Raw genomic sequence first — 14800 nt, 5'->3', positions numbered from 1 at the left:
GCAAACAGACTCTGACACCCCCGTGGGCAGAGGGACTCTCACAGCCTTCCGTGTGAAATTAAGACTTGGCCCGTTTTGTACCCATAAATCATATTTAAGGGGGGGAAAAAGTCACTATTTTTATTAAAATTAAAAATAAGACATATCTGTCATGGAGCGCAGCCCGGGTTTCTCCCAGAGCTCGGGATCGGTCAGGACTGCGGGAGGAACCCCGGGCCTGGGCGGCCTCTCCGAGCCCCCTCTTCGGGGCTCGCCTGGAGCCCGGGGGTGTCCGGTAGCGCCGACCGTCCCCCGCCGGCCGCGACCGAGGGGAAGGTCTCGGGCCAGAGGCCCTGGGGCAGGTGGGTGCGGCGCTCGGTGCCCCCGGGTCAGCCCGCGCCTGGCCTGTCTGCAGGGGACTGCAGCGGGCGTCGGGGACGGTCGCTCCCTCCGCTGCCCCTCGTGGTCACTGCGCTGGGCCCGCTGGCGTGTTTGCACCGAGGCCGCCCCCGCCCCAGGCCCAGCCCTTTTTACTGCTGGCACCGCCTGGCGGTCTCCTCGGGGTTCGCGGCGCCCTTGCCCTTTGCAGTTAAACGGGAGGCTCTGCCATTTATGATCGTTAGAGAGCCGGGGAGGCCGGGGGCGGGTCCGCGGGGTCCCCCCTTTTCATCTGCGCTCAGTCATCTCAGCTCCCGCCGCTTCCGCCGCTGCAGGTAAATGGCTCCTTTCCGGGGGCGCGACCAGAGGAAGGTCGGCCGCGGGCCCTCCCGCCCGTCTGGTCCCTGCGGGGCCTCCCGGAGATGGGCCCTGTGGGACCCCGCGCGCCGCTGAGCCCGGCCCGCAAGCGGCCCTGCAGGGGTGCGCCCAGGGCACTGCTCTCAGGAAGGTTCCCATCCCAGGGTCGGGTCACCGGCACGTGAGGGGCGAGCGGGGGCAGGAGGGTCCGAGCCCAATGGGGGCTGGGTTGGTGTTTGGGCTGGAAGCTGAGCTGCCCCAGGAGGAGCCCAGTGGGTGCTGGCCCGCTCCCCCACCTCCAGGCAGGTCGGTCACCCCACCACCTGGCGCTCGGCCTCAGGGGGCTCAGACGCCGCTCAGGGAAAGGGCGAGGGGTGTGTGCGTTACTCTTAGGCTCAGTGTCCGCAGCTTCGAGTCCAGAGCCTGGCTGGCTGGATTCAGGGGCTGGCCTCATGTTGGCCGTTGGCCTAGCCACGGGTGGATGGACTCATTCATCTGGCTTCTGTGCTGTCCTCATTGTCTTGGGGACATGCCTGGTCCTTCTGTGTGTTGACAACCAGGACACAGACCTCACTGCCAGCCTCCCTCGCAGCCTATAGAACCCGCTGAGTGGATGTGGGCCCAGGGATTGCTCCTCTGTCTAGTCCTCTCCGTCTTCGCCATGCCCAGCATAGTGTCACCATAAGTAGGGACAGTGCACACAGTGGAACCTCAGGTCTCGAACGTAATCTGTCTGGGAAGGCTGTTTGAGAAGTGATTTGTTAGAAAACTGTGTCATTTTTCCCCCATTAGAAATAATGTTAATTGAATTAATTCGCTCCAGGCCCCCAAATTCAAAAAGTCATGAAAATATTCGCAGCACAGTTTCCTGAGATGGTAACAACATGAGGCTCTCTCCTTTGTCCCTGAGAGATGGGTGCCCGATCATACAGGGATCAGCATGAAACGGTAGTCAGGTCAAGAACCGAGACGTTTTTTCTGTGAACAACTTGGTCGAGAACCGAATTGTTGGCAGTGGAGACATTGGAGAACCGAGGTCTGACTGTTTCTGAGGCAGTGCCACCTTTCACTTCTGTGGAGCGGGGGTGGTAAGTTGGCCCTGACCTAGGTAGCACACAGTGGAGACTTTTCCAAGGAGACCTGCTCTGACCTCGCACCCCTCCTGGGTTGTGGGGAGGGAGGTGGGGTGGGCCTGGAGGAGCTGGGCGGGGCACCAGGAGACTCCCACAGCCCTGGGAGGGGGTGGTGGCGGCAGTGGCAGCATGGAGGCCTGCGGGGACACCCTCTACCTTTTCCCTTGGACGTGGCTGTCACTATCCCGCCTCCACGCACAGGGCTCTGCCTCCCCTCCGCCCAGACAGCTCCCCAGCACCCTTGCCTCGTCACACAGGCTTCCAGCCCCCGTGCAGGGGACACATGCGGCAAGAGGAGTTTAGTGGCCCAAGCTGTGCTGAGACTGCAGAGTGTGCTGTCAGTGAGGCAGGAGAAGGGGCTTTTTCACAAGTTCAGAGCAGAGCTGAGTGCTGCTCTGCTGGGCTGGCCAGCACATCTGGGCATGTGGCCTCTACGCAGTGGTTACGGGAGTGAAGGAGGGTGGCACTGGGTCGTGTTTTAAGGTGTCACCACTGTTATGTTTCTTCAGTGGGCCAGTCCCCCCCAGAGAGGAAATGGGCATGTTCCCCTTTTCTAGTCGAATCCCCTTGCACTGACTACTGGATCCCTGGGGCTCTCCCAGGCCTCTCCTTCTCGAGTGCAGCGCAGCTTGCACTGCGCTGAGCTGTGGGCCCCGATGACGCACTGAGGTGGGGCTGTGGCACCCAGAGTTACGGGGATGCACACTGCCCCCGGGCGACAGCGTTCAGCCTCCCTCGGGCTCTGTCCAGATCTGCGGACCTACCTCTGGGTCCCTCTCTGAGTGTTCCTAAGAGCAAGGCCGTGCTCTTAGGTGGTGAAGGGACAGTGGGTTGTGTGCCCTGGGGGACGTGTGGTAGAGATGACACCCAGCCCTCCCTGCCGTTAGCAGTCACTGTGTGTGTAGGCATTCAACCCCAAAACAAATTAGAGATATAGCCAGAGGGATACATTTGGGCATAAAATCCCAGGCAGGCAGGTGGGTGGGTGGGAGGGAATGAGATGAAGAGGGAGTCCTACCCCAGGCTCCGACCTGGCCCCCCTAGCTCTCAGGAGGTGGGGGTTTCACCAAGGACAGCCCGGTGGATGTCTCTCGAGGTCATCGTCCTTACCTGCGGAGGTGTAATTCACCTGTGTGACAGATCTGGGGATCCTTAAGGCAGGGCGTGGGGCTTATGCTCAGACACAAGATGAAGCCCAGTTGTCCTGTACCTGGAGGTGGCCGTGTGGCCCCACTTGCTCCATGTCTGTCTCTGGGGGCAGCCAGATGTTTATTTCCTATTGTTCTTTCAAGTGTGAGCAGATTGCCTCTCATTACACTTTGCAAGCCGTTTAACAGTGGGGCCATTAACATGGTTTTTCCCAAATAAGGTCCCACATTCCTTCTTTCAAGGGGAGGAAGCAGAGACCGAGTTTCCGCTGTTTTCAGGATTGTTCACTGATTTCCTGTGGGTACAGGAGATCCACCTGCATTTTTTGAGACGAGATCATATGTCTCTCCTCTCCTTCCTTTGGCAGCTGGCCAGCTCAGCATCCCTGGAAGGGAAGGGGCAGCTGAAGTTCACCTCGGGACGGTGGAGCCCACATCACAACTGCACCCAGGTGGCCACAGCAAATGACACTGCAGTCCGTGGTTGGGACACACGGAGCATGAGGTCAGTGATGGGTATGAGCCCAGGGCTCACCCAGGTACCTCGTCCTCTCTCTGCCCCTCTTCATCCACAGGGCTGATCAGGGCCAATTGCATTTGGGGTCACGTGGCTTCTGTTTTTATCATGTTTTGCTTCTCCTCACCAACATGAGCTGGCATGGCCATGGCTGTGGACCGTGGGTGCCCAGTTGGCTGTTCAGTGCTCCACATGGGTGTCCCTTCAGCGATGGCTGTTTATAAGGCGATTAAGATTGGCTTCTGCCAATACCACCTGCTCTCGGTCTTTGTGGGTGGAGACCACAAGTGGATGATCGTGGTCCCCTAGTTGATGGTCATGGTCCCTGGTTGAGAGTGTGGAGTCATCTGGGACCGTTTCTGTGCCTGTCGGGTGATCAGTCTGTCATTTTGGTCGTGATGTGCAGGAGCCAGCAGTTCCAGGTGGGGTTTGGTAGGCAGAGGAGTGATGGTGCCATGTCTGTTGTCATGGCAACGGAACCCTGCAAGCCTCTGTGAGATGCAGTCTGTCCCCTCTACACACCATCATTTATCACTAAGCTTCAAAGACGGTGTCACCAAGTGACTTGTGTTGCCTTCCAGGTGGGGGCACTTTTTTATTTTTTAAAAAAATATATCTTTATTGATTTCAGAGAGAGGAAAGGAGAGGGAGAGAGAGATAGAAACATCAATGATAAGAGAGTCATTGATTGGCCGCCTCCTGCACGCCCCCAACTGGGGATCGAGCCCACAACCCGGGCATGTGCCCTGACCGGGAATCGAACCCCGATCTCCCAGATCCTAGGTTGACACTTAACCGCTGAGCCGCGCCCGGCCGAGTGAGGGGGCACGACTTTAAACTGAGTTCTGTGGCCACTCTGCAAACTCGGGCCAGCGAGGAAGCAGCTGCCACTTGCAGCCTGTGCCCGTCTGTCCACAGGGTCTGATTTCCTGATCAGAGCTGGGAGCCATGGACTCAGGCCACGAAGAGCACCTGATGTCCCCCCAGGCCCAGCAGCTGTCTCCTCTGTGTCCCTCTTTAAAGGGGGTGCAGACTTTCCGTGTCTGAAGGCAGGAGGCTCAGGGTGACGTGGCAGACCCCAAACAAACCTGGCAGATGGGGTTCTGGGGTGTCTCTGCCTCGTCGGCTCTGGGAGGATGAGCAGCTAAGGGGACATGTGGGCCCCCCCTTGATTTCTGCAGACAGCTTCGGTTTTATTGAGCCAGGGGTTTCAGTGTTTGCTGTAGACTGTGTTGTGCTCTGTAGTAAAATTAATGTCACCACAGTGTACGGGAAACCTTGGTAAATACCACGTGCACACGTGGCTGTCCACCCGTTCCCAGTTACTGTTTATTACCTGTTTCGCTTGGACAATCTTAAGGCTTAGGGTATCTTATTTTAGGAAAAAATATTGGCATATTGGAAAGGTGCAGGATATAAAAACTGGTTCAAGATTTAAAAGAGGTTTGGGGCCGGAAAATCCAGCCTGGAGGACAAGAGGAAAGGGACTGGAGCGCAGGAGATGTCAGGTCCGGGGTGGTCTGCAGACACGAGGAGGAGATGGCAAGGAGGGGAGCGGCCTAGTGTCTGCTGCCCCACTACGCTGTGACTGTGGGACAGGAGGTTATGGCCCAGGCTGGAAGTGCAGCGGGCAGTGTGGGCAGGAGTGGTGCACAGGGCACGGTTGGACACTGGCCCGGTGGAGGTCCTTGCCCTGTGCTGACCAGACACAGGCCTTTGGTTCCTAATTACTGTCCCGCTTTACCGCTGCCCACCTGCTGCTTGAGACATCATAGGCACAGACATACAGTCTGATTTCAGACCCTGTGAGGCGCAGCCTAGAGCAGTGGAAGTTGGAGTATGTGGCATGTGCATGCACGTGTGCCGTGCACCTGTGCACATGCGTGTCTCTGCCTGCAGCTGCTGGGTGCAGAACAGGTGGGCTGCATGGGACCCTGGAGAAGGCGCCTGCAGCGTTAGCACTGAGTGGTGTGAGTGGTAAAGGACCAGCCCACCAACAGCAAACACCGACCCGCGTGTCTGTGCCGCTCTCCTGTCTTACTCTTCCTTCTCTGAGTCTCTCCCGAAACCGACAGCAGTGCATATGCCTCCGGGTCTCCCTCCTGTCCTTTCTTGTTTCCTTTCCTCACGACATCCTTCCAGACATGTGTCCCTGTCGGACCCAGAGCCTGTCTCTGCTTCTCTGGGCAGGCGCAGGCTCTCTGGCCCATTCTCATGCCCAAGGAACCATATCACATGTGATGGCTGTGGACCAGCGTCACTCCCAAGTGCCTGCGTCACCCCTGCAGGAGGCGCTGAGGTAGGCCCCAGGCTCCCTGGCATCCGCAGCCACTTTTGGTGCTGCTGGCCTCATGGAGCAGGAGCCCAGGCTGGATGCCTGGGGCCTGGATGGGGCAGACACTGCGGGTCTGGGGTCAGGCTGTCCCACCTGCCTCACACCGTGTACTTCTCTCTCTCAGCCAGATCTACTGCATGGAGAACGCCCATGGGCAGCTGGTGCGGGACCTGGACTTCAACCCCAACAAGCAGTACTACCTTGCAAGCTGTGGGGACGACTGCAAGGTCAAGTTCTGGGATACCCGCAATGTCACCGAGCCTGTGAAGACCCTTGAGGAGCACTCCCACTGGTAGTGGCTTCCTGCATGCTGGCTCAGGGAGCGGGGTTAAGTGATTTATTTTGCTAATTACTTTATCAGTTGGAAAGGCACTAACCAGCTTAGTTTGTGCTGCTGTGAATCTTTCCATCAACCGGCTTTATCTTTTCTAAGAAACACTAATTCCAGATCTGAATGTTTATGATTTATGAACGTAGGAAAGGAGAGAAGCACTAGGTTCTGTGTTCTCTGGAGATGGTGCCCGTTCAAATGTGCAGAGATGAACGTGCACAGATGTTCACACGCATTGTCTGCAACGTGGGGGTGCTGGAAACCCCACGTGCCCATCCAGACGGGATGCATGCCGGGAACAGTGCCCCTGGGACAGGGAGGGGGGTAGCTGTGTGCACAGCGCAGGGCAGAGGATCCATGGGGGGGACAGTGCCGCTGAGACAGGGAGGGGGTAGCTGTGTGCAGGGCAGAGGGCGCAGGGCATGCCCAGGGGCCATCCCGCCTCTGAAGCAGTGTTGGAGCGTGGATCACAGGGATGCTCTGGCTCAGTAAGTGAGATCAGCATGTAGAATAGTGTGCACAGGAGGAGAAGTTTTATTAAAGCCTTTGTGTGTGCACGTGCTGCATGTGTGTGCGTGCTTGTGCGGGAGTGCACGTGTGTGCATACAGAGGAGGTGTATGGAGAGCGTGCTGTCTGGAGCCCTCGCTGAGGCCTAGAGGAATGTCATGGAACGTTGCCTCTGGTCTCTGTGTCTGAATTCCTCGAATTACTTACCAGAAGCTATATTGTTTTTGTAGCCAGAAAATTAAAAATCCCAGAATGCTCGCTCGTGCATAGTTTTAACAAACTCAGTAACTGCTGTAATCACTGCTGTGCGGGCAGAAACGCCTGCCCCTGCGTGTGGCTGCCGGGCCCTCTCCACCGTCTGGCCGGAGCAGCAGCCAGCTGGCATGGCAGGCACTCAGCCCTCCCAGCTCCCTGGGCCTGTGTTGGGGGAAACTGGGCCATGACCCAGACCCAGAGCTCCTTCCTCCGTAGCTGCGGCTCGTGGGCCGGTGCCCTAGGGTTTGGCTTCTGTCATATCTATAGTTCCGGGCAGTCAGCCTTCCTCTCACTGAGGCTTGTGCCACCATCAGGTCTCATCTCTGTTGTTGGGGGTAAGAGACGGTTTCAGAGGAACAGGATAAGCCTGCCCTCCTGGTGGACACTGCCCAGCATCAGACCCAGCGACCTGGGGTGGTGGCCTGGTGACCCCTGCTTGCGGTCCAGGGAGGCTCCAGCCCTGTGAGCATGGTCTCCTTGCCCTCAGGGTGTGGAACGTCCGCTACAACCACTCGCATGACCAGCTGGTCCTCACGGGCAGCAGCGACAGCAGGGTCATCCTCTCCAACATGGTGTCCATCTCCTCCGAGCCCTTTGGCCACCTGGTGGACGATGATGACCTGAGTGACCAGGAGGATCGCCGTCCAGAGGACAAGTAAGAGCTGTGGGCGGTGGGGGAGCTCACTTTCCTCACAACTGTCTCTGGGTCGCCTGGCTCTGGCCAGAAGCTTCTGGCATGTGGTTGGGTGAGGGCCCCACTGCAGGCACGGCGGGGGCCAGTTCTGGAAGTAATTAGCACCCAGGATGGGGTGGAGCTGGCTGGGGGGGTCTAGCGCCTTCAGGTGTGGACACAAACACATACTTATGCTGATGACTTTTCATTTTCTTACATGAGGTTTTAAGTTGTTGCTAGTCTTTAAACTTCAGTGATAATAGGAGCTAACTAACGTCTGTCGATTGTCCAATGGTCCCTGTGACAGATGACCAGCACTGTCCCTTCTTGCTGTCACGTGCCAGGCAGTGTGTGGACTGTGGGCCTCGCCGGCCGGGGGCAGCTGGGGACTGTCAGCCGGCCCTTCCACCGCAACCCAGGCAGGTCCCCTGCACCCTTTGCCCGGAGACACTGGAGTGTGACCGGAATGTGTTTTCACAGGCGCACCGTCGTTGCGCAGAGCAGCAGCCCAGGCCCGCCTTGCTCATGCGTGTCTCTGGTCCTTGCAGGAGCCAGGAGCCCCCGCAGGATGGCGTCATTGCCACGTATGAGGAACATGAGGACAGCGTGTACGCTGTGGACTGGTCCTCGGCCGACCCCTGGCTCTTTGCCTCCCTGAGTTACGACGGGCGGCTCGTTATCAACAGGGTTCCCCGGGCGCTGAAGTACCACATCCTGCTCTGAGCATTGGGTTCCAAGGGCGTTTGTTTCCCAGCAGACCCCTCTCCGGGAGGACCAGCGTCATGCCTCTCGGGACCGAGCTGGGCCCAGCGGCACAGCTGACACATGAATTGAATCCCCTCGCAGGACAGGGAGACCTCAGCCTGCAGACCTCGGGGACCATCTGGCTGCCCATGATCCTGTCTGCCCAGTTGGCTCCCTCTCTCTTCTCTCCTTTAGGAATGTTGGGGGTTTGTTTCACTATAAAAAACAATCTTTGTTTCCGTAATACTAACTCGCCTTTTTCTTGACATTAAAATGAGATAAATACACGATGCTGTCTGTCATGTGGGCTCCTGGCTTATTCTTTCAGGAACTTTGCCCTTGGTGGTCTCTTCCGTGGTCTCTTTTCACTTTCTTGGTCCCACCCAAACAAAGGCAGAGGCACAGGGCACCCCTGTCTACTCTGGCGCAGATCTCAGGAGCTGCAGGGGTCTGCGTGAGCCCTGGTGTCTGTGCCAGTGGGCCTGGGGAGCCCTGGTCGTGTCGTGGCTATTGGGGTGATGCCCTCCTGGCCAGCACAGGGCAGGACTCCGGACTGGTCAGCAAACTCCTGGTTCCCAGGTGTGGCCCTTGTGCATGTGTAGGGAGAGGAACCCAACACCTGACTCTCCAATACCGTGTGACATGCCCGGCCCAGGGGATGCCACAGTCAGCAGGATCCATGGTCACCTGTCCCTAGAGTGTGTCATCACCTAGAGGGCCTTCAGGGACAAGCCGCTGCTTCTCTGTCACAACTGAGGACTGCAGTGTCCACAGCTTCTTCCTGAGAGAGGCCTGGAGTCACATGCAGGGTGGTCCAGGCAACACAGGAAGCCACAAGCAGCAGCTCGGGCCCCTGGGATTGCCATCCCCATGGGCCAGTGATGGTTTAACTCACACAGTGACCCCATGCCTGGAGGAGAGGGTCTCGAGGGGCCGTGGAGGGGGAGCAGAGCAAGCAAACCTTGAGGAGTGGAGGCTTTCGTCAGCTAGTTAAATGTGCCACGCCCTATAAATTCCCAAGGACAGCAGAATCCAGCAGGAGGCTCTGGTCTCCCCAGCAAATTCTCAGCTCTCAGGGAAGGCAGAGCCTCCCCACTTCTCTCTTCCTCTTATTCCCGCCCACCTCCAGGCCTGTGAGGAGGCCCGTAGAGCAGTCACAGCACATAGTAGGACGGCCGGGAGTAAGCGTAGGAAAGGCGCATAGTCCCCAGATGCAGGGGTCGCCTGGCCAGGGGACCTCCCATTTGGGGCGCCTCTGACCAGGCGCCGCCCACCGGTGGGTGGACCCTGCACCAGTTTCCTGGGGTGTGGCTGAAGTGGGACACCCAGGAGGGCCACGGAGGTCACCGGGTCAAGGTGGCGGAGCCTCGCACCTCAGCCCAACTGGCTGCTCGGGTACTGCCTCCCTTCTCCAGCAGGTACGCAGGAAGCGCGCTTGTGCTGGCGCCCCTCCTCACTGTGGGGTTTACCGCTCTAGTGATCAGCTCTGCTGACTGACTCAGGTTAACTGGCTTTCAGCTTTCTAGACTGTACGGCAAAGCACAGGAGAATTAATTATGAGTAAAAATAGACCAGTGTTGTCAACCTTAACAAGGTGAAGCATCTGTCAGTGGCAGAGGAGAGGACGGGAGGGGGCGGGTGACCATGCGGCCACCTGCATGTGCATGGTGGATATCGGGGCACTTCCCTCGTCAAGGGAGGTGCTGTGAACCTCTGATGGCTGCAGAGACAATGGCAGATGTGCCTCAGACTCTGCTGTGAACATGCTGGGAGCGGGGGCCAGGGCAGGGAGCCACTTCTTTACCCGTCCTTACCTGTCAGCAGGGCTAGCACCGAAGCTGATCATGAAGGTGCCTTAGGCCCGGCCAGTGTGGCTCAATGGTTGAGCACTGACCTATGAACCGGGAGGTCGCAGTTTGATTCCCAGCCAGGGCACATGCCCGGGTTGTGGGCTTGATCCCCAGTCGGGCGTGCGGGATGCAGCCCATCAATGACTTGCATCATGTATGTTTCTCCCTTCCTCTCTCTGAAATAAATTTTAAAAAATTAAAAAAAAAAAGGCGCCTTAGATTTATCACAAGGTAGGAAGGTGACCCTCGGAGGTCTCACCTCCAGCTGGTTGAAGTGGCCCCCTCCCAGGAGCAGGTGTGGAGGTGGGGAGGTGGCTGAGGCCCCCCTCCTCTCCTCTGTCCCTCCCTCCCTCTCTCTGGCTAATCAGCCCTCTGCTCTATTTTATATGTTAAACATGCGTTTATTACTTTCATTAAAATTTAAAGTATTTAAAGGTTTGCAAAGTAAGTAAACATGAGAAATTAGGTTACTGGAGAGAACAGGAGGTTTTGAATACTTGAGGGGCTCTGAATTATTCATGGTAGGCAACTCCTGCGCCACTCTTACCTGTTTATTCAGGCAGGCCCCTCGGTGCTGGCCCAGGACGAAGGGAAAGGTGTGTGCGTGGGCTCCTCCACCTTAGGTCACCCGCCATCTACCTGTCCATTTGTGTGTCCATCTGTGTGTTGTCCATTTAGCCAATGAAGAAGTGCTGAGGGCCTGGCCTCACGCTGTGTACCAGGGGCACAGGCCAGCAGCAGCTCCCGGGTCAGCGTGGGGGGAGTGGGAGGAAAGGCCTTCACTAAGGACCAGTGTGGGAACCGGCCGGTCATTGGCGATGGCATGTGTGAGCCCCAGCACTGGCTGGTCCCCATATTCCCTGGTGGCCAGCCAACAGTGGCTGCAGTGAGGGTCACTGCCCACTCCGTCACGGCCTCTCCCCCAGGAACTCAGCTGCCCCCTTGGGGTGATGAACTCTGTCTACCTCACGTTCCAGCGGGGCCGCACCTCAGTGGAGGAGGTCAGGCTCTAGCCCCCACGCTGGACCTTGACTGCAGCCTTACCACCTTGAGAAGGGTGTTTAACCCTCAGTTTCTGCATCTGCACAATGGGATGATGGTAACTGCAACGCGGGCTGGTGTGTTTTTTTAATACATATATATTTTTATTCATTGCAGAGAGAGGGAGAGAGAGATAGAAACATCCATGAGTGAGTCATTGATCGGACTCGGGCTTGTGCCCTGGCGGGGAATCAGACCTCAATCTCCTGATCCTAGGTTGATGCTCAACTGCTGAGCCAGGCTGGCCGGGCAACACAGGCTATTTTGAGGTTTAAATGAAGTTCAGTCAATTCAGGGAGACGTCAGGAACCACTCGTCTGTCCTGTGCTGTCGCTAACCTGTTGTTAGTCTGCGTGGCGACGGTGACCTGCCCGTGGGTGGGCTGTGGGGAACCTGGTTCTGCACCTGAGTCTCAGCTCTGACCTGTCCGAGGAAACTCCCGGGACAGCAGATAGGGAGGGAGTCTGCTGGGGCGGCCTGGCCTGTCCTGGGCGCGTCCCGAGGAGGAGCCAGGCTGCATCCCTTCCCCCGTCACTTGCCAGTCGGGCGGGATTGGGGCTCTAACTTCTGTCTCTTCTCTCCTAAAAGACGCGTCTCCCGGGACAGCTAGACAGGGCGGGAGGGAGCGATGCTTGAAGAGGAGAGGTTGGGACTGAAGATCCTGCCGATCAGCATTTCCCCGGAGCCCTGAATGGTCCTCGGAAGTGTGGGCTTCGCGACGAGCTTTCTGGTCTTTTCGTGCTTTGTGTTCAGCTGCCGTCCTGCGGCCGCTGACCTGACAGTGGCCTGACGGTCTGGGGGAGGGTGCCCGGTGTGCTGTGCTGGGCAGGAGCCGGAAGGGGCACCTGGAGGGAGCCCGAGGAAACCCAAGGAAACCGCTGACCATATTCCACAGGTGGGAGATCTTGACGCCGGCCCAGGCCTAGGAGTGAGCAGGACGAGCGCCCTGGGACCAGCCCAGGGGCCGCAGGTCAGGGGCAGGGTGATGGGCGTCTCCCCACCCTCACGACAGGGGCGTGTGTGTGTCTGTCTGGGGGAGGGTGCCCAGGAAGGGACTTCTTTCATCGTAACCTCAGTGTCTTAAGTGTAGACCTTCGGTCTCATTTTCACAGCGAGACACGGACCCTTGAGCAACGATGCTTCTCCCACGTGTCCCGTGGTGGACACATCGCCAGCGCAGCCCCGTGGGTCAGCACTTTGGAAGGTGAATTTTACACTTTCCTGTGACGGCACAATTATCATATGGAATCAATTATTTGGGGTTAAAATCTGTATTGATGTAGAATTTAAACTAGGTCACCATTTTAAGCCGTTGGCACTTCTCAGCTGGCTCCTCCACGGCGGCTCCGTGGCCCTGCTGGCCGGTGGGGTCGCCAGGCGGGTCCCATCCCTCAGCTGCAGGCGGCTGTGGATCGGGCGGGGCTGCTCGGCCGCCCTCAGACGTGGGAGGAGGTGCCCGTCTGCTGTGCACACAGTGGCCGCCCCGCACACGGCGCCCTCTGCTTCTCTCGGGGCCTGTGGGGGAGGCAGGCGGGGACCGGGGCTTGTCCGAGGCCGTGCGGGCCCTCGGGCCCAGCTCTTCCCCTCACTGCGCCTGCAGAGGCCCCTGCGCAGGAGCTCAGGGCCGAGCACGCCCCGCACGGCTGTGCGAGGCCCGGCCTCCGTTTCCTCTTTCTCGTGTGGATGGTTTTATCCCATTCAACAGACGTCATTTACCGTTTTAACGATTTCTGATGCCCAGTTCCGTGGTGTTAGTACATTCGTGCTGCTGTGCGGCCAACACCACACCGTCTCCATCACTGCTCCCGTCCCCTCCGACTGGAGCCGTCCCCCCTCCGCGACTCCCCCTCCCCTCCTCCCCCCTGGTCCCTCCCTCACCTTCCGTCTGATTCGAGGGCCCGAGGGACCTCATGTGAGTGGAATCCCACAGGATTTGTCTTCTTTCTTGTGAATGGCTTTTTCACTGAACATAATGTCTTCAAGGTCCATCCAGGTTGTAGCGTGTGCCACAATGTCCTTCCTTTTTTAAAAATTGAATCTATTGGGGTGACCCTGGTTAATAAAATCACCTAGGTTTCAAGTGCCCAGTCCTGTAATACACCGTCTCCACGCTGTCCTGTGCTCACCACCCCAATGCCAGTCTCCTTCCTTCACCGTTTACCCCCCTTACCCTCCCCCGCCCCACCGTGTCCCTGGTAATCACCTTACTGCTGTCTGTGTCTGAGTTGCTTTTTCCTTGCTTAACCCCTTCACCTTTTCCACCCAGCTCCACACCCTCCCTCCCCTGACAGGTCTGTTCTCTGTGAATGTTTCTGTTTGGTTCGTTAGTGTGTTTTGTTCCTTAGAGTCCACGTGTGAGTGAGATCACATGGTGTTAGTCTTTCTCTGCCTGGCTTATTCACTTACCGTAACACACTGCGGGTCCGTCCACGCTGTCCCAAAGGGTGAGATGTCCCTCTTTTTTACGGCCGAGTAGTATCCGTGGTGTAAATGTGCCACAGCTTTCCAGTCCAGTCGTCTGCTGAGGGGCACTTGGGCCGCTTCCACACCTTGGCTGTCGTAAACCACGCTGCAGTGGAATAGGGGTGCATAAGTCCTTTCAAATCACTGTTTCGGGTTTCTTCAGATATATTCCCAGAAGGTGAATCGATGGGTCAAAAGGCAGTTCCATTTTTTAATTTTTTGAGCAACCTCCACACCGCTTTCCTCGGTGGCCGCACCAGCTTTCATTCCCACCCACAGTGCAGGGGGGTCCCTTCTCCCCCCTCAGCAGCACTTGTTGATTTATCACTGGCGGCCATTCTGACGGGTGTGAGGTCATCTGTGGGCCCTCTGTGTCCCCTTTGGAGAAGTGCCTATTCAGGTCCTTTGTGCATTTTTAAATTAGGTGGTTTATTTTTTTGGTGCTGAGTTTTACAAATTCTTCATAAATACTGGACATTAAGCCCTTGTCAGATGTACCGGTGAATGTGTTCCCCATTCAGTGGGCTGTCTTTCATTCTGTCGGTGGACTCCTTTGCTGTGCAAAACTTTTTGTTTGATGTTGTCCCATTTGTTTGCTTTCTCTTTTGTTTCCCTCGCCTGAGGAGATATATCAGAAAATATATTGCTAAGAGAAATACCTGAGATTTTACTGCCTGTGTTTTCTTCTAGAATTATGGTTTTTGAGTCTACCATTTAAGTCTTTAATCCATTCTGAGTTTATTCTTCTGTATGGTGTAAGAAGGTGATCTAGTTTTTTTTTTTTTTTGCACATATCTGTCCAATTTTCCCAATACATTGATTGAATAGACAATCCCCATTGTACGTTCTTGCCTCCTTTGTCAAATATTAATTGACCATAAATGTGTGGGTTTATTTCTAGGCTTTTAATTCCATTCCATTGATCTATATGTCTATTTTTAACAGTACCATGCTGTTTTGATTACTATGGCCTTGAAGTATAGTTTGATATCAGGTAGCGTGATTCCTCCAACTTTGTTCCTTTTTCTCAAGATTGCTGTGGCTATTTGAGTTTTGGGGGTGGGGTTTTTTTGTTTTTTTTGTGGTTC

General features: G+C 56.7%; 1 protein-coding gene across 2 annotated transcripts in view; it reads left to right on the top strand.

Moving 5' to 3' along the window:
• EIPR1 (EARP complex and GARP complex interacting protein 1) overlaps nucleotides 1-8646 on the top strand; it is a 48759-nt gene extending 40113 nt beyond the window's left edge. For both annotated transcript variants that reach the window (XM_081156394.1, XM_081156393.1), the window contains 4 exons: nucleotides 3364-3500; nucleotides 5972-6139; nucleotides 7429-7596; nucleotides 8163-8646. In XM_081156394.1, coding sequence (XP_081012520.1) covers nucleotides 3364-3500; nucleotides 5972-6139; nucleotides 7429-7596; nucleotides 8163-8337 — 648 coding nt within the window. In that variant the 3' untranslated portion in view covers nucleotides 8338-8646. The remainder of the gene's footprint in view (nucleotides 1-3363; nucleotides 3501-5971; nucleotides 6140-7428; nucleotides 7597-8162) is intronic.
• The last annotated feature ends 6154 nt before the right edge of the window (nucleotides 8647-14800 follow it).

This window comes from Miniopterus schreibersii (assembly GCF_964146895.1).
Source record: "Miniopterus schreibersii genome assembly, chromosome: 13".
Lineage (NCBI taxonomy): Eukaryota > Metazoa > Chordata > Mammalia > Chiroptera > Miniopteridae > Miniopterus > Miniopterus schreibersii.
The sequence above is the reverse complement of the archived record's forward strand: the minus strand, read 5'-3'. Positions and strand labels throughout refer to the sequence as shown.